This window comes from Eumetopias jubatus, unplaced genomic scaffold (genome assembly GCF_037043125.1).
Source record: "Eumetopias jubatus isolate StellerSeaLion01/CBP00866 unplaced genomic scaffold, mEumJub1_p1.0 scaffold_1, whole genome shotgun sequence".
In the NCBI taxonomy this organism is placed as follows: domain Eukaryota; kingdom Metazoa; phylum Chordata; class Mammalia; order Carnivora; family Otariidae; genus Eumetopias; species Eumetopias jubatus.
Genome location: NW_028274807.1, coordinates 203,705,193 through 203,722,630, shown reverse-complemented (window position 1 = coordinate 203,722,630; position 17,438 = coordinate 203,705,193). Strand labels below are relative to the sequence as shown.

The 17,438-nt window shown below is 53.8% G+C and overlaps 1 protein-coding gene across 3 annotated transcripts in view; it reads left to right on the top strand.

The window, feature by feature from the left end:
• MAU2 (MAU2 sister chromatid cohesion factor) overlaps nucleotides 1–15,300 on the top strand; it is a 34,145-nt gene extending 18,845 nt beyond the window's left edge. For 2 of the 3 annotated variants that reach the window (XM_028087252.2, XM_028087251.2), the window contains exons 14-19: nucleotides 968–1,017; nucleotides 1,200–1,277; nucleotides 1,479–1,590; nucleotides 4,206–4,296; nucleotides 5,192–5,319; nucleotides 5,699–5,860. In XM_028087252.2, coding sequence (XP_027943053.1) covers nucleotides 968–1,017; nucleotides 1,200–1,277; nucleotides 1,479–1,590; nucleotides 4,206–4,296; nucleotides 5,192–5,319; nucleotides 5,699–5,773 — 534 coding nt within the window. In that variant the 3' untranslated portion in view covers nucleotides 5,774–5,860. Of the gene's footprint in view, nucleotides 1–967; nucleotides 1,018–1,199; nucleotides 1,278–1,478; nucleotides 1,591–4,205; nucleotides 4,297–5,191; nucleotides 5,320–5,698; nucleotides 5,861–14,482 lie in introns of those variants that run through there. The other variant, XM_028087254.2, reaches the window with a different exon arrangement.
• Nucleotides 15,301–17,438: the final 2,138 nt, after the last annotated feature.

Below are 17,438 nucleotides of genomic sequence, written 5' to 3'. Positions count from 1 at the left end.
TAAGCGTCTGCCTTTGGCTCAGGTCATGATCCCAGGGTCCTGGGATCGAGCCCTGCATCGGGCTCCCTGCTCAGCGGGAAGCCTGCTTCTCCTCTCCCACTCCCCCTGCTTGTGTTCCCTCTCTTGCTGTCTTTCTCTCTGTCAAATAAATAAATAAAATCTTTAAAAAAAAGAGGTTAGCGGACCTCCCAGCTTCTGGGTTCGGATGCTTTGGGCTCCAGGGAGCAGAAAGCCCAGCCTTGTCCACTCCAGCAGTTAGGAAGCAATGGGCAGGGTCATCATAGGGCTAGGAGTGGTCTCTGTGGGTCACACTTGGTGGGTCATGGGACAGCTTGGCTTCCCTGTGTCCTTGCCATCCCAGCGTCCACCTCCTGGAGGTACTGTGGGGACACCGGAAGCAGCTTCATCTCACTTCAGCCGTGTCCTCTACCCCTCCTTCCTTGGCAGCCAGAGGAGACCTAGAACATCAGTCACGTGGCTGCCTATCAGAGCCTCCCAGGATCCCTGCACCTCCAGATAAACCCCACCCCCAGCCCACAAGACCCATGTAGGCCTATCTTCCCACCTCACTCCCCCACACTGGGTCCTTCTGACCATACAAAGGCTGAGACTGAGCCGCTTCCCTGACCGCCCAGCCCCCTCACCTGATGTGGGATAGGCTGAGGCTGTGAGGCCCCCCAACCCTCACCCTTCATACTGGGGGCCACGATTCCCACTGGGTGGGGTGGAGGGGTGAGGAAGTAAACAGCTGCATGCAGTCTCCGGGAGTGCCCTCACCTGTCCTCGCAGGTCCTGACCCCGCTCCCCGCTCAGGTTACTCAGGCATGGGATTTGGGGGGAGGGCACAATGCTCTCAGGTTGGGTTGGGAAGATGCAAGCAGCCCTAGTCAATTTAGCGGCATGTTTGAGGCTGAATTTTTTCATGTTTCAAAATACAAAATGATCCTAACTAACATTTCTGCCACAGCTGTACAGTTTGCTGGAAAGGATCAATCCAGACCATAGCTTCCCTGTCAGGTAGGTGGTCCGAGTGCTGAGTGCCCACTTGACCGATTGTCTTACGCTTTCTCTGCTCTTGGGGTGGGGCCGGTGCTGGTGGGACCCAACTGCCCTGTGTACCCGGTGCCTCTCGCTCCCCTTTGGAAGCCTGCTGCACTCACAAAAACCCCACCAAAGTGTGCCCCTGTCTCTCTCGTCAGCTCACACTGCCTGCGAGCAGCAGCTTTCTACGTGCGCGGGCTCTTCTCCTTCTTCCAGGGACGCTACAATGAGGCCAAGTGAGTACGGGGAGAGGACCGGTTGCCCCCTGCCCGGCACCTCCTGGGCCGGCCCTCGGGGTGCTTTTTGCTCCCTGACCGTGTGTGCCCAGGGCTTCTGTCCCCGAGACGAGTGGGCTCTGCTCAGGGCCTTGAGTTGGCTGCAGCCTCTTCCTACCAGTAAGGCGTCCCAATGGGCCTTCAGCATCTGTTCCCACATAGGCGATTTCTTCGAGAAACTCTGAAGATGTCCAACGCAGAGGACCTGAACCGACTCACAGCCTGCTCCCTTGTGCTCCTGGGCCACATCTTCTATGTGTTGGGGAACCACAGAGTGAGTGACTAGGGCTGGGCCGAGAGGCAGGGGGCCGGCAAGGTGCTTACAGACTGCCACCTAGCAGTACTTTGCATCCTGTGCCCCTCAGTGACCTTATCTCAGTAACCTCCCCACTCCCCAGTGGTCCATGAGGCTCAGGCAGGGGGTGCATGGGTGAAGGGGAGCTTTGGATCCTGGAGGGTAGGTCTGTGTGGCAGACAGGCCCAGTGCCGGCTGCAGGCAGTGGTCAGGCACAGTCCCACGGGCTGTCCAGAGCTGTCCAGAACTGGCAGGGCTGAGGGCAGGTTCCCCTTTCTGTGTGTTAATACCTGGGGATGGAGAGGTGTGTTCTCTCAGCTAGATCCCTTGGGCTCCATTTTGCCCAGCACATACAGTGTCGTCCTCAGGGCACCCCATGTTTTCACCTTTGCCTAGAATGGCCCCCTGGGGCTGGTACCCAGTGGAATCAGCCGACTCCAAGTCTCCGAGTCAGATGGGGAACCTGGGCTGGGCTCTTACCTGCTGACCTCTCGGGGCCGTTTTTTTAAGATAGCGTTGGTTCACATTATATAGTACGGTATGTTCGTTGTAGAAAGCGTGAGAAACAAAAGAGGAAATGATTGCATGTTTTCTGGTTCTTTCCAATACCTGTCTCTGCCTACATGTAGGTTTTGTTTTTCAGGCTGTTCCATAATTTGGTATCTTGTCTTTCTCTGCACCACTGGGTGAGAGTTTTCTTCAGTGGCAGCAAGAATTTCGAAGTAGCATATGCTTCGTAGTTTAACCAGCCTCGCTTTCGCTGACATGGGTTACGTGTCTAGGCCCGTAGAGCTTTATCTGATCAAACCCTAGGGCTCCCTAAGAATGAGCACTTTTTAACAACCTCGGCACGTCCCCCTCCCCACAGTACCATGACACGCATTCCCCAGGGGCCAGGGGCGTCACCACCTGTAAAGGAAGAGAACGAGCTGTGGGTTCTCCCTTCAGAGTGCCGCTCTGCTCCTTTTAGAATACCCTGTCACCTTGTTCCTCAGCCTCTGAGCACACTTGCAAACAGTGGCCTCACTGTGCGTCGGGCCCGACTGGGAACCAGGGGCTCAACATGAGGCCCTGCTGAGTGTGGGCCCCCCGCCTCATGTCTTGGTGTGGTGGATGTGGTTCCCCTGTTTTCCAGCTGGGGAGATTAAGGTCACAGAGCCCCACATTGCAGACCCAGGCTTAGAACCAGACCTCACTGGCTCTCATTTGTCTAGTAGTCTCCGGAAGCTCCCTTGCATGAGACAGGGTAGGCAAAGCAGCTTTTCAGCAGCAGCTCTGGTTCATGTTTGAGGCGATCCCGGGGCATCTTACGAGCTTATTTAGGAACCTCCACTGCTCCCTGTGTGTCTGGGCCTATGTGGAGTGACATGGGGGCCCCAAGAGCCCTCAGGCCTAGGCCTGGCCTCAAGCGGCTCCAGGCCTGAGGGAGACACCGCCCACTCTGCCCTGAGCCTGCCAGACTGGAGTGTCCACAGGCATCATGAGCTTGTGAGCAGCCCCACACAGGATAGTTCTCCGAATCACACATCTTCATACCAAATTCTGTGGGGCCACAAGTTGGCATGGGGGAGCCTGCATAGGAGAGCCAAGGGGCACTCTCCTGGCAGCCTCCAAACAGAGGCCCAACTTCAGGCCTCAAGGAGAAGAGTAGTTTTTCGTGTTCTGTTGTGCATTCTGAGGTTTTGAAAAGACTTTATTTAATTCTGAAAAGCTTTGAGACCCACCTGGAGCTCATCTTTGAGGTGCCAGCCGCAGGGCAGTGTGAAGTTATTGGGCTTTTATGTTTTCAACATAGTCCTGCCGATGTCAAAGCTAGGCCTCAGGAGTTGGATTTGAGGATTTGTAAATCTCTTGACTACATGGCAGGTATCTGCCAGGGGCTGCTATATAGGGAGTTTTCCCCTGTCACCTTGAATCCTACATCCAGGCCAGCAGAGCTTGTTGTGCCTAGGTCGAGCAGGGTCGAGCAGTGCTGCCAGTCATCGTGGGGTCAGGGATGGGTGTTGAGGGCCTCCCGCCCACTGTCAGTACATCCTAGGTATTGAGGGGGGCGGTGTTGTGCAGTCACACCGTGAGGGTTGGAGAGTTAACGTGCCTTGGTGTCCCACAGCCCCACGTGTTAGGTAGCTTCCCACAAGAGTGGGCTTGTATGTAGAAGAGACACTTCCCTTCCTCTCTTCTCTACCCATTCAGCCCTCCTTACCCCCACCAGGGCAGACTGCTTCTTCCTCCTAGGCCCTAGGAACTCTGAATGTGCATTTCTAATCGGCTCCTGATCTGGGCCCAGAGCTGACTGCCACCAGTGCCTTTTGCTCTGGTTAGAGACAAGGGCTTGTAGACTTGCCCGGAGCCAGCAGTGCCCCGATGGGGAGGTACCTGCAGAGCTGAAGAATGGGGGCAGTTTATTTTCTCCTGAGGCAGTTGAAGAGTACATCAGAGGAGGTCATTTGAGATGGGCTCTGAAGGAGGAGTAGGAGCTTTCCAGGCAGCAGGAGGAGGGCACAGCCTGGGCTCGGTGTGGCCGGTGGGTCCTGGGCTGTCCCCGCTGCTGGCCGCAGCCCCCACTCCCTTCCCTGGTTGCTCTCGGTCAACAGGAGAGTAACAACATGGTGGTGCCTGCCATGCAGCTGGCCAGCAAGATCCCAGACATGTCCGTGCAGCTGTGGTCCTCAGCCCTGCTGAGAGGTGAGTGCAATAGCCAGCCCTTCCCAGAGATCAGACCCAGGATGCTGGGAGCCCAAGTCTAAAAGATCTCAGGTAAGCCCTGATGAGCTTGTGTTCAGACTGGGCCTCTACACGCCACAGTCCCAATTCTAGTGTATGCTCAGGCTCCACGGCAGACCCTGTTTGGGGGCAGTAGGCACTAGGCTCACTCATGACATCAGCTCCACACAGGATCAGTTCACCCTCTCCACAAGGCCATTTCTTGGAGTCTGGGTGAAGAAGTGGGCTGGGAGCCCTAGCCCTCACCCTTGGTTTCCTTCTCTCTGACTGGCTGTGGCAGTTGTCCCTGTCAGACCGTGCTGGCCAGGATGCTCAGGGTGCCCGGTAGGCTCTGAGCCGTGTCAGTGTTGTTACTGCTGCTCCCGTGTGTAGATTGTGCTGCTAAACTCCAGAGTCTTACCAAGGGCCGTGGGGGGGAGGCAGAGGGCAGGCTGCTCCCGTCTGCAGTGGGCTTTGTGGGCCCATTTAGTCTTTCTGCCTCGGGAGTAGGTATTGGGCGCCCTGCTCTAATGAGTTCCTGTGTGCCCGAGGGTTGGCCAGGACCTCCCCAGGAGGGCCAGTGTCCAGAGGACACAGCCCTGAGGCTTTCACTGCCCAACCGACCCTTGTGTCGGCCACACTGCTCACCCACCCACCTCCAAGAATGTGACTCAGGAGCTCAGGAGGACATGTGTGAGGGCCTTTGGCAGGTGGGCTTTGCTGACCCTGAGACAGACAGGGCTCAGGGCAGGTGACATGCCAGATAGACAGGAACTCACCGGTAGAGCAGGGTTTGACCTTAGGGCTCTACCCACGTCCACGGGGAGGACGTGGGGTACGGCGAGGTGGATCCACCCTATGTACATCCCACCCTTAGACCTGAACAAGGCCTGCGGGAATGCGATGGACGCCCACGAAGCCGCCCAGATGCACCAGAACTTCTCGCAGCAGCTGCTCCAGGACCACATCGAAGCCTGCAGTCTCCCTGAACACAACCTCATCACGGTATAGGCACTGGGTTTGGGGAGGTCAAAAGCGGGGGCTGGTTGACTCCTCAGGGTCTGCTCCCTCGGCTCACAGCCCCCAGGGGACACGCTCCCTGAGAAGGGAAGTATGCGCTTGGCTGCCGTCTCCCTGCACGTCTCCAATGTCCCTAACTCATCCTAGCCTCAGGGGCCCCTCAGATGGGGGAGACGGCATCAGTCCCCAAGTGGGGGATATACAGCACTGCCCAGGGGCCCCGCTGACTCAGGCGAGGAGGACAGAGGGCCCTGGCTGGGCATTCAGCCCAAAGAGCACGGCAGTCCGGGGCAGACCCGTAGCCCGGCACACCTCTGCCCCTTCCTAGGAAGGACCTCACCTGTGTGTTCTCTCCCCTCTGCAGTGGACGGATGGCCCACCCCCTGTGCAGTTCCAAGCTCAGAATGGACCCAATACAAGCCTGGCCAGCCTCCTGTGAGGCTCCTGAAGGGAGCCGCCCAGGTTCTCAGGGCCTCTGTGGGGCCCAGTGTGTCCCCTACTTCCATCCAGACGGCACTTGAGCTTTCCTTGGAGGTGTGCTGGAGTGGGTGTCCCCAGGCTTCTTTTCTGACTGTCTCCAGAGCTTCCAAGTCCCTGGGGAGTGTGCAGGGCTGATTCCGCCCTCCCAGGAAGGGCTGGCCAGCCATTCCCACCATGTAACAAGACCCCCAGTGTTGAGGCTTGCAGGTGGGATATTGGAGCCAACTTTCTAGAGCCATCCTTTAAAGCGGACTTGAATTGCCAGTTCTGCTTCCACGTCTGAGTCACGCCTTCAAGGGAGCGTGTCTGGGCGGGGAGTGGGGTGCCAGTTGCCAGGGTGGGTGGTACCGCTGGTGCATTGCCACATGACTTCCATCGCCTGGGCCTCCGTGCCTGGCCGGAGTGTTTCCTCTGCTCACAGCAGCTTCCAGAGCCCAGAGGCAAAACGCCAGTTTCTGCCCCAGAATTGGAGGGAAGAAGTGATGGCGCATGTCAGGGACAAAAATGCACATCCCACCATAACACTTTTCCCAGCTTGCGTTTCTGTCCAGTGTCCCCCCATCAAACAGCCAGGGCCTCTGGTCAGGAATCCTGGGGGACCCAGGAACTCGGCTTCCAAACATCTGCACCTTGCCTGGATTCAGTGTCCAGCTACGGAGGTGCACACGTTCTTGTAGACACGGGTGTGCATGTGTGTGCGTGCGTGTGTGTGGTGATTCGCAGAGCTAGGGCTGGGGGCTGAGACTCCTATGTTTGCAGCAGTATCAGCATACATACTGCTGGGCAGGAAGCAGAGGAGAAGGGAGGGGGACTCTCCTCAGCCCAACTCAGGGTACCTGAACGAAGAAGGGGCTTGCTTCCTGGCAGCTCTGTGGTCTCCTCAGCAGAGGACATTCACAGATGCCTGGCCCCTCCCGCTGTTCTCAGGAGGGAGGATGAGGAGACCTACCCGCCTTGGGTCTTGGGACAGCGTTGAAAGCTCTTCCTGAGCTGGACCCCAGGAGGCTCTGCTAGGCTCAGACAACCATGCTCGGTTCTGTGCTCCTCTTGGATAGTTGAGGAGGTACCCCAGTGGTGATGGTGGCATTGGGGGCAGTTGAGGTAGCCACCTCCAGCTTCCAGTGCCTGGGAGCGTCTCCTCACAGAGGAGTGCTGAGTGGTCATGCTAGTCAGGGTGGCTTGTTAGTTTGCCTCTTGTTACCCTTACACTATGAGGGCTGCTTCTCGAAGCCTCAGTGTCTGACAGAAGGAACACTGGGATCACTCAGGTCAGCTGCTCAGGCCCTGAGGCCTGAGTGTGCCTTAGCCACAAGCAGGGCTGTCAGCAGACCTCCCTGCACAGGGCCACTGCCCTTACCAGGCCAGCGTCAGGCCCCTGCTGCCCACTGGAGGCCAGCGACAGGCGTGCAAAGTGAGCTGCTGATTGGAGGCATGGGCTGGCCGGGGCTTGTCCTGAGAGGACCCACCATCTGTGTGGCATCCTGGGTCACCCAGGAGAGCCTAGCACTGCCCCATGCTGCTCAGGGCCACCTTCTTGGCTGCCCCCCTGGGCCCATGAGGCCTGCCTACAGAGGAGGGTGTGACATGTGGCCACAAGCTGCCCTGTCCTGTCTTTCTCCCCCTCAAGGGTATCCCCTCGGCCCTCCCCTCCACCCATGGGACAGAGCCCCCCTCTTGCCACAAGCTGCCCCTATTGGCCTAGACCCCGCACTATCTGACCTCTCCAGACCCTCATTACTTCAATCACGCTGTACATCATGTTTGTCTCTGCGTATTTATTTAAGCCTTTCTTTGCTTCTAGAGCATTTTTTATGTAGAGCAGTTGAAATAAGAACCTCAAAACTTAACATCTGTCCTGATGTTAAAGTGCTTTTAGTGACCACTCTGTTATCTATGTTCATGTAAAGTTAAGGATAAGTTTTTATGTTTACAGCTAAAAATTCAGTACTCAATGTTTAATATTCCACTATAGCTTTATGAAAGCCAAACTGCGTGTACATGCATTTCTGCATGTGCAAGCTTTGAACCTCCCCTTCACCGTACCATCTTCTGGTTACATAAAGCTGTCATAAGTACCTTCCTGTGAGTCCAAATTGAGTGCCTCATGGTTTCTCACTCAATCAGAAGTTAAGATAGGCAGCAAGTGAGCCCCCAGGGAGACCTTACACAGTGTCATAACTGTTTAGGAAAAACAGATAAAAACTTCAAGCCTTTCAGTGTATAGAGATGCAAGGGGGCAGCAGAAAGATCCCTGTTGGCAGGTACTGAGAGCCAGTCTGACTTTCGTGTGCTCTCCCACCTCCTCCTGGGGTCCTCAGGGCCTGTGGATCAGAGGGGACTGGGCCGGGAGATCCCGGGTTCCCTGGCATACACACACTGCAGTCTCCCCTGTGCTGGGTGTTTGCAGTCATCCACGGGTAAAGTGAGGGTCCTCTCCCTGGGTAAGCATGCCCCACCCCACTTATTGGGAACACTGGCAAGGAAATCAAAAAAGGGCTGCCTGGTGCAGTGGGTAAATTTGTTGATTGCGTTGTCTCTGTTTTGTTAAGGGTTTTTAATAAGTATGTTTGGCATAATGTCTTTTAATGGGTTTGTAATATGGTTTTAGCAGCCTGTAACTTCAGCTGGTGCTTTTAATCAGGAAAAAAATTTTTGTAAATACAAAACATTGTTTAAAAGACATAACCATAGAACATAGCTTCCCGTTTGTGGATTTCTTTTCCTATATATTCAAAGTAAAATAATTTGCAGGAGCCGTCACTCACTTTGTCTTTGTCACGTTGTCCCTTGTGTGTGCCACTCGGAGATGGCTCTTGCCCTTTTGCCAGGTCAGTGGGGCCACTGGGCAAGTGGGCATCAGGGAGTTACACGGACCAACAGGGTGTGAGGATACAGAGCCCCAGCCCCTGGACTGGAGGACCTGGTGGAAACCTGAGTCTTCTCCTCTACTGATGATGTGCCTCCGGAACAACCCGCCTGGAGGAGAGGGGACCCCTGAGACCTCAAACATTTGCCCCACAGCTGCCTGTTCCTCCCTGGCCCTTACCACAGACACATTTGCTTGCTTACCTAGCGTCCTGTTTCCTGTGTTCTTAGGAAACACATTAGCCAGCCTCCATGTGCCTAGGGTTGTTTTTGTGGTGGTGTTTTTTTTTTCATTTTTCTTTTTGACATGAAAGTCACATAAAATTTTTTTTTAAGATTTTATTTATTTATTTGACACACAGAGATAGAGGGAGAGAGCACAAGCAGGGGGAGCGGCAGGCAGAGGGAGAAGCAGGCTTCCTGCATGAGCAGGGAGCCCGATGTGGGGCTCGATCCCAGGACCCTGGGATCATGACCTGAGCCGAAGGCAGCGGCTTAACCAACTGAGCCACCCAGGCGCCCTGAAAGTCACATAAAATTAACCACTTAATGTGTACAGTTAAGTGGCATTAAATTCCCAATGTTGTACAACAAACATGTCTAGTTCCAGAACATTTTCATCACCTCAAAAGGAAACCCTGTCCCCATTAACTGTCAATCCCGTTCCCCTTCTCCCCCGCCCCTGGCAGCCACTAATCTGCTTTCTGGCTCTGGATTTGTCTGTTCTGGACACGTCCTATAAATGGGATCATACATGTGGCCTTTTGTGTCTGGCTGCTTTCACTCAACATGACTTCAAGGTTCATTGACCTAGCATGAATCAGAATTTCATTCCTTAAAGGTGAGTAATACTCCACTGTGTAGCTGGGCCAGTTTGCTTACCCGTTCATCCGCTGATGGATGTTTGGGCTGCTGCTTCCGTGTGGCTATTGTGAGTAGTGTTGCTGTTGCGAATGTGCCCCTACACATTTTTGTTTAAACGTGTTTTCCAATTCTCTTGGGTTGTGCCTTGTTTTTAACGTGCAGAGATGGTGCCTGGCTGCCCCCCACACTTTGTCAAGGCCCTCGTGTTACTCTCATCACCGCGCTGCTCACTTAACACCAAGGAGCTCTCAACTGCTCACTCCTAGGGCATGTCTGAGCTTTCCTTTGGGCCTTGGTCCTGAGGCAGAACCACTGGCCACTGGATGTATCCGAGATTCCACACGGCCCTGCCAGGAAGGACCTCCCCCAGTGCAGTGATGCCATCGACCCCCTGTTGATGCCTGTCCCCCTCTGCCCCATACCCAACAACCCAGCCATAAATGGCTTTATCACTTGGGGTGGACACTGCCTGCCCTATCGGCTTAGACACCATTTTCCCTACCTCAAGTTTCACAGCCCTTCTGCACGAATCACAGCCTGAGCCTACCCAACTGGAGCACAGCCACAAATCCACCATGTGACAAGCCACCCACCGGCAGGCATGTGGCCACCAGCTGGGAGTGAATCACGTGTGACTAGTAAGCCAGTCTCGAGATGGCCACTGTTTTCACAGGAAGTAGGCTCATTTGGGTGCTGCAGAACAATGCCCTGGTTGAATAAATCAGCAGTTCCCAGAAAATTTTCCACAAATTGCCAGATATTAATGAACGAAGAGTGGCTGTTGGAGTCATAGATTTTGGGGAACGTCTCGGGTAGAGCCAAGCAAGCTCCTTTCAGCAGGACTGCTCAGCACAAATGGACATGGTATGGAGAAGCTCTGCAGGGTCTGCAGGGGACACACTGGGGAAGTGGACGACGAGCACAGCCAGGAAATCGTCACAGGATGGGGTGGGAGGGAGGATAGGAGTGGACCTCGGAGAGGCCAGCGGGTGGCCGGGGCAGCTGGCCCAAGCACTGAGTGGCCAGGGCAGGGCTCATTGTACACACACACACACACACACACACACACACACACACACACACACACACACACACACACACACACACACACACACACACACACACCCCCTCAGAAATCCTGTCACTCCACCCATTTCTGGCTATCTCCACTGCTTCTCCCCAAGTCCCAGCCACATCTCCCACCTGGATGTTGTCCAACCTCCTCCCTGAATGGTCCTGGAACACTCTGTGCTTGCTCCCACCTCTCTGCCTGCCAGGGGCACTCTCCCCGCTGCTGCTCCGCTCAGCAGCCCAGCATCAGCCAGGAATGTCCTGGCCCAGGCCTGGCACATGTTGGCAGGTCCAGGAGACAGCCCAGGAGGAAGAACACAGGCAGTCCTGGCAGACGCCACTGTGGACACTTGCCTACGTTGTCTGCAGGTGTCAGAACGCTCGGTCGCTGTGCTTGCCCCCCCCGCCCCCAAAATGCTCACAGGACCCTGCTGTACTGCAAGGGAGTGGGAACTTCACAGCCCCAGGCCAATGGGCACTGGGGGTCCTGGAAATTGAAAATGATCACAATGTGTATTGGCTTTCCCCTTTGGCCTAGCTGAACCCGTTAGATTTACATTTCCCCACAAAGAAAGCTACTCAGAGAGAGGCAGGCAGTCTTGCCTCTGTGGTCCTGTCTGTCCAGCACCTGACATGGCTTCCTTGATTTGAACCACGCTGATGCAACCCCAGTCAGTTCAGACTTGCCAACTGGACACAAGAAGCTGAAGGGCTCCTGGGGTCAGAGGAGGGTGCGGTGTCCCCCTAGGTCAAGGGACAGAGGCAGGGGGACCTGGACTCTGAGGGCCACAGGGGCTCCACTCCCTCATCCCTCACCCTCTCCAAGGGCTGCTGCTGGTCCCCAGAGAGCCAGGGAGGGGGAGGAGGAGGATTGCTGAAGAATTCAAAATTCATTTCACCCCCAAGTCATGCTCACATGCTGAGATTACAATGCAATTGGTTGGGAAAAGGAAGGAAAGATTCATTTCCGTTAATTTGATTTCCTTAAGTACTTTGATATTTTGGGTACTTTTTTCAAGGACCAGAAAATAGTTAAAGGGACTATTAGTGCTTTATGAAAAATATGATACTCCCAATGAATTACGGCTGCTACAATAAATGTCATTTTTAAAACCATAGCATTCTTGGGGTGCCTGGGTGGCCCAGTCGTGTCTCTCTCTGTCAGATAAATAGGGAACACAAGCAGGGGGAGTGGGAGAGGGAGAAGCAGTCTTCCCGCAGAGCGGGGAGCCTGATGCAGGGCTCGATCCCCGGACCCTGGGATCATGACCTGAGCTGAAGGCAGACGCTTAATGACTGAGCCACCCAGGCGCCCCATTCAATAAAATCTTTTTTTTTTTAAGATTTTATTTATTTATTTGAGAGAGAGAGAATGAGAGACAGAGAGCACGAGACGGAAGAGGGTCAGAGGGAGAAGCAGACTCCCCGCCGAGCAGGGAGCCTGATGTGGGACTCGATCCCGGGACTCCAGGATCATGACCTGAGCCGAAGGCAGTTGCTTAACCAACTGAGCCACCCAGGCGCCCTCAGTAAAATCTTAAAAAACAAAAATAAAAACATAACATTCTTACACTAGGAGTTTGTGGGAGAGACATCAGCACCCTATGCCCCATCCCTGTCGTATATACACTGAAAAGCTCTCTGAAACACAGCTCTCTAGAGATGGGCCCCCTTGTCAGTGTGTGTTTGTTTTGTTTTGAGTGTCATTTCCAACCACGATCCCGCACCCTTACTGTCTGTGCAACATGGAGTTGAGGCTCCATCTGCAGTTAGTCACACTCTGTCCAGACTGAGCATGTGGTCCTGAGGAAATTCTGCTACTATAGAGTTCTACACACAAATGCTCCCCTAAAGGGTTAAGTACAAACTGCTCAGAAGTATGGCTTTGAACCGGAAGTGTATCTCCTCCTCTGTCTTCATCTGCATGTGTCACCAGTTGCTGTGGGCAGCTCAGGCTCCTCCATCCTCAGCCACCAGGGGGCGTAGCGGCTTGGGCAGTGTTCCCACCAGGTTGAGCGACCTGAGTCCAGCGCCTGGCTGCGGAGGATGGGCTGGAAGTTGCCAGTCCTCAGTGCGGCCTGGCCTTGTCCTCAATTTGCAGGGATGCAGAATAACCTTCACCACAGTCTCTCAGTTCCTCTCCTGTATCATGTGGGATGGGAGATGCTGATCTCTAGGTGTCAGGGCTGCACCATTCCCTCCTTTACTTGCCAAACATTTATTTGGCACCTACTTGATGCTGAATGTTGGGGACACAGCAGGAGCCGTATCAAGCAAAGTCCCTGCCCTCAGGGAGTGGACATTCTACCAGAAGTCTGACAATGGGCCTCAAGTAGGAGTGAGCCATGCCCCACTTGTGAGATGAGAGTAGCATACTGTAGGATGGGAAACCAGGGACAGGTGGGGGACACTGACAGGACAGAGGGGAGACCTCCCTCCGCCAGCCAGTCAGAACTGGATGATGTTTCAACTTCTGCTACGTAGACACCAAGACTGTGGGAAGGGGATGGGCCAGCCCTGGTGTCTGGCTACTCAAGAGGATACTGGGAGGGCATCGGAACTGCCAGCCCTCCTGTGGCATTCTGCCTTGAGTCATGTCGGGGGGACACTGATGGGTGGGGAAAGTGGCTGAGCCCCCACTTCCGGAAGAGGGATCAAATCCCTGGATCCTCTCAGGGCCTTCTCCCCCCACCACACTCAGGACAATATCCCAGAAACAAACTGGGGGTGAGGGTGGTGTGAACAGGGCTAAATGTGCGCAGGGGTGTGGGTCAGATGGTGACAATAACAAAGATGGGGTCACTGACCCCCTTTTATAATGTAGACTCCCAACAGCAGGTGATCAGGGGCCAGGGCACTCCTGACATCACCACAAACCAACCAGAACAGATGCTCCGGAGCCAGGTCCCTGATCTGAGGACTCCTAACACCCTGCCCAGCAGCGACCACACTATTTCCTGAGCCACCCCCTCCCCAGGAAAAGGGAATTCATCTCCTAAAGAAGTTCTTCCTGCCTCCAGAATGTTCCTCTGTCTTCTGGTGCCAACAGAAGGAAGTCCCAGCTGGGCCACACCCAAATCCCTCATTCACAGGATGTGTTTCCCTCTCCGCATCTAGTTCTCCTCAGACCCAAAAGCTTAAGGAGATTACTTTTGAGGGATTATTTACCCCTCCCTGACTGTGTCCTGAAATGGCCACAGGCCACACTTGTGGTTGTCCTGGCTGTGGGACACCCACACACCTTGACTGCAGAGTGTGGGGCCAGGTGGGCTTTGCACATAGAGACGCCACGGCAGTGTCCACTCAGTCCCTGTAATGGGAAGAGCAGCCCGTGGCCACATCACCTCTCTCTGGATTCTTCCAGCCTTCACACCTTACCTTGGTACTTACAGCCAGTGAGGACAGTGGATGAGTGCGGAACATGCTCCCCTCCCTTCTTAACTCCCGTGAAAAAGACCAGAACATAGATCCGTCTGAGAAACAGGATACAACACGATACACGTTTGTGATGCAGGGAACATCAGAGGCATTTCAATCAATGTTGTGTGGACAACTAACAAGAGTTGGGGCACCCAAAAGAATCACCGGTTCAAGGTCACAATTTGGAGCCAAAGATGATTTTTGAAACTGGTTCATCTCTCTCTCCCGAGCCACACCAGATTCTAACCTTCACATTTGACCAGTTCCTCCAAAGACACCAAGCCATGGGGTCATGTGAAATGGATTACTCAAACCCGGACTGACGCCTAGTGGTGGCCTGGCACATGCAAGATGCTCTGACATTCTCTGATAGATTTATACTAAAGGACTATCCATTATTGATCTGAAATTCAAATCTGACTGGGCGTCTTCTGTTTTTATTTGCTAGGTCTGGCCACCCTGGAGGCTCAATAATATCTTTGAATAAAGGAACATAGGCCTGCGATCGGAGAGCTGGAAGTTGACTGAGTCCAAATAAGGAATTTTACCGGCAGGAAACAGAACTCATAGGGCTCTGCAGTACTACGCTTCCTTCTTCCCATCAGAATAAAATCCCACCTCTGGGGCGCCTGGGTAGCTCAGTCTGTTGAGCATCTGCCCTCAGCTCGGGTCATGATCTCAGGGTCCTGGGATCGAGCCCCAAGTCGGGCTCCCTGCTCAGCGGGGAGCTTGCTTCTTCCTCTCCCTCTGCTGCTCCCCCTGCTTGTGCTCTCTCTTTCTAATACATGAATAAATAATCTTAAAAAAAAAAATCCCACCTCCTCCCAGGCCCAAAATATCAGCCAGCCTCTCCCACCTCATCCCTGCCCACCAGCTTGCCACTGCTCTATCCCATACTTGGTGCCACCTGTTCCCCTCACTATTCCCCTCTACCCAGAATGCTTATTTCCAGTTTGACTCTGTAAGATCCAGGTCTCTGCTCAGATCCACCTGCTTGCAAGCCCATGACTCCTGCCCTGGCCAGAGGCCTCCCCAGTCACTGTGTCACATCCTTGATTATTTTTCTTCATCATCATCATCATCATCAGTAGTTGAAATTACTGGGTGGCTCAGTCGTTAAGTGTCTGCCTTCAGCTCAGGTCATGATCCCAGGGTCCTGGGATTGAGCCCCGCATCGGGCTCCCTGCTCCACAGGAAGCCTGCTTCTCCCTCTCCCACTCCCCTGCTTGTGTTCCCTCTCTTGCTGTGTCTCTCTGTGTCAAATAAATAAATAAAATCTTTAAAAAAAAAGAAAAAATATCAGACACGGAATAAAAAATAACTTTAAAAAAATTACTTTGTTCATTTTTTTGTCAGTCTGTCCCTTCCCACTCACCTTGATCACCACAGCATCCAGACACATGATCACAGGCCTCTGAGTATCCATGGGTGACAACTGCAATCAGGAACCCAGGCCTTGCACCGAAACTCCTGCCACAGTGCCATCTCCCCCTATGCTGCAAGCTCCTGGCTCTCAGCATCACCGGGAGCAGGAGGTTGCCAAGACCAGGCAGTTCGAGGGACTCCTATACTAGTAAGAAGGTAAATTAATCTCTTAATCTAAGCAAAAGTTGTGATTCAGCATTTCCCAACCCAGGACATGTAGAAATAAATACCCCTGGGGCGCCTGGGTGACTCAGTCGTTAAGCGTATGCCTTCCGCTGGGGTCATGATCCCAGGGTCCTGGGATTGAGCCCGGCATCGAGCCCCGCATCAGGCTCCCTGCTCAGCGGGGAGCCTGCTTCTCCCTCTCCCACTCCTCCTGCTTGTGTTCCCTCTCTCCCTGTGTCTATTTATTTATTTGACAGAGAGAGACACAGCAAGAGAGGGAACACAAGCAGGAGGAGTGGGAGAGGAAGAAGCAGGCTCCCCGCTGAGCAGGGAGCCTGACATGGGGCTGGATCCCAGGACTCTGGGATCATGACCGGAGCCGAAGGCAGCCGCTCAACCAACTGAGCCACCCAGGTGCCCCAAATAAAATCTTGAAAGAAAGAAAGAAAAAGAAAGAAAGAAAGAAAGAAAGAAAGAAAGAAAGAAAGAAAGAAAGAAAGAAAGAAAGGAAGGAAGGAAGGAAGGAAGGAAGGAAGGAAGGAAGGAAGGAAGGAAGGAAGGAAGGAAGGAAGGAAGAAAGAAAGAAAGAAAGAAAGAAAGAAAGAAAGAAAGAAAGAAAGAAAGAAAGAAAGAAAGACCCTTGCTCCAAGGATCCCAGCAACTTCCCCAGTACAGGAGCTTCTAGGACTTTCTATAGTGGACAACAAGGTGCTTCGTTCTAGGGAACATTCTAGAGGCTGAAACCAAACCCCACGGGACAGTCCTGAATCAGTGATTGAGGCTGGTGACTTGAATCTGTGGTGAGAAGCATCGCCCACCAGACCATTTGCTTTCAATTTAAGAGATCGGAGCCCATGGGCTGACTGTACCTCTGTGTGTGCACCAAATCAAAGTGGGCCTCATACGTCTGTATATGAAATAGAACTCCTCTGGAGGGACATGCGAGAGCCTGACATCACAGCCTGTGGGCGAGGAGACAGGAGGCCCGGAGTTCAAGGCAAGAGAGATGCCTTCTCCCTGGAGCCTTTGCCCAGGCTGCCTGCTGCCTCAGGCTGTCTGACCCTTATTAGGAGCACATTAAACATTTGTGGCATAAATTAACATACAAACAATTAAAACCAAAAGAGCAAAATGAGATGGAGCACCATATTCCTCAATATACACGTCATAAATACACATACACGTGTAATACACACATGGCCAATTACCTATAAACAGACAACTGCCTGCGTCGCCCATCTTCTCGGGCACCTTTCATTCCGGGCCACCCTCGCGGTGCTCACCCTGCTCACCTGTCCACTGCCAGTCCCGTGCCTGTCTACAGGGGAGACAGAGGAGAATCGTGCTGATCAGATCTGTTTCTATAGTTTTTGTATGTCCGGGGGAAAATCTCTTTCTCCCGGCTCTCTTGCCCACGCTTCAGCAATAGTCGAGGAGAAAATTCTCATAAAGAAGACCAGAGCCTTGGTGATCAAATGTGTCAGAGGCTGAGCAACAGGAAGGACAGGCCTGGCTCAGTCTGGGTGGAAGCCAAAGGCAAGGAGCCCTGGTGGCTGCTTCGCCGCAGACTGGCCCAAAGGCCTTAACATGGAGGACGCCAGCAGCTTGGCAGCGGCAGCGACAGGGAAACTTCCCTCGCTAAGACACATGCGTGACTCTTGGGGCATGGTCCCTGAGGGCTCAGAGCTCCTTGGGGACTGCTGAATTAAACCCAGGACAAGCGCACAAACCCTGGATCCTTGAGCTGTCTGTTCTCCCCCTGGAGCTTAAATAAGCATGAAAGTGCAGGGAATCTGGCCTTTGAGACTCAGTCA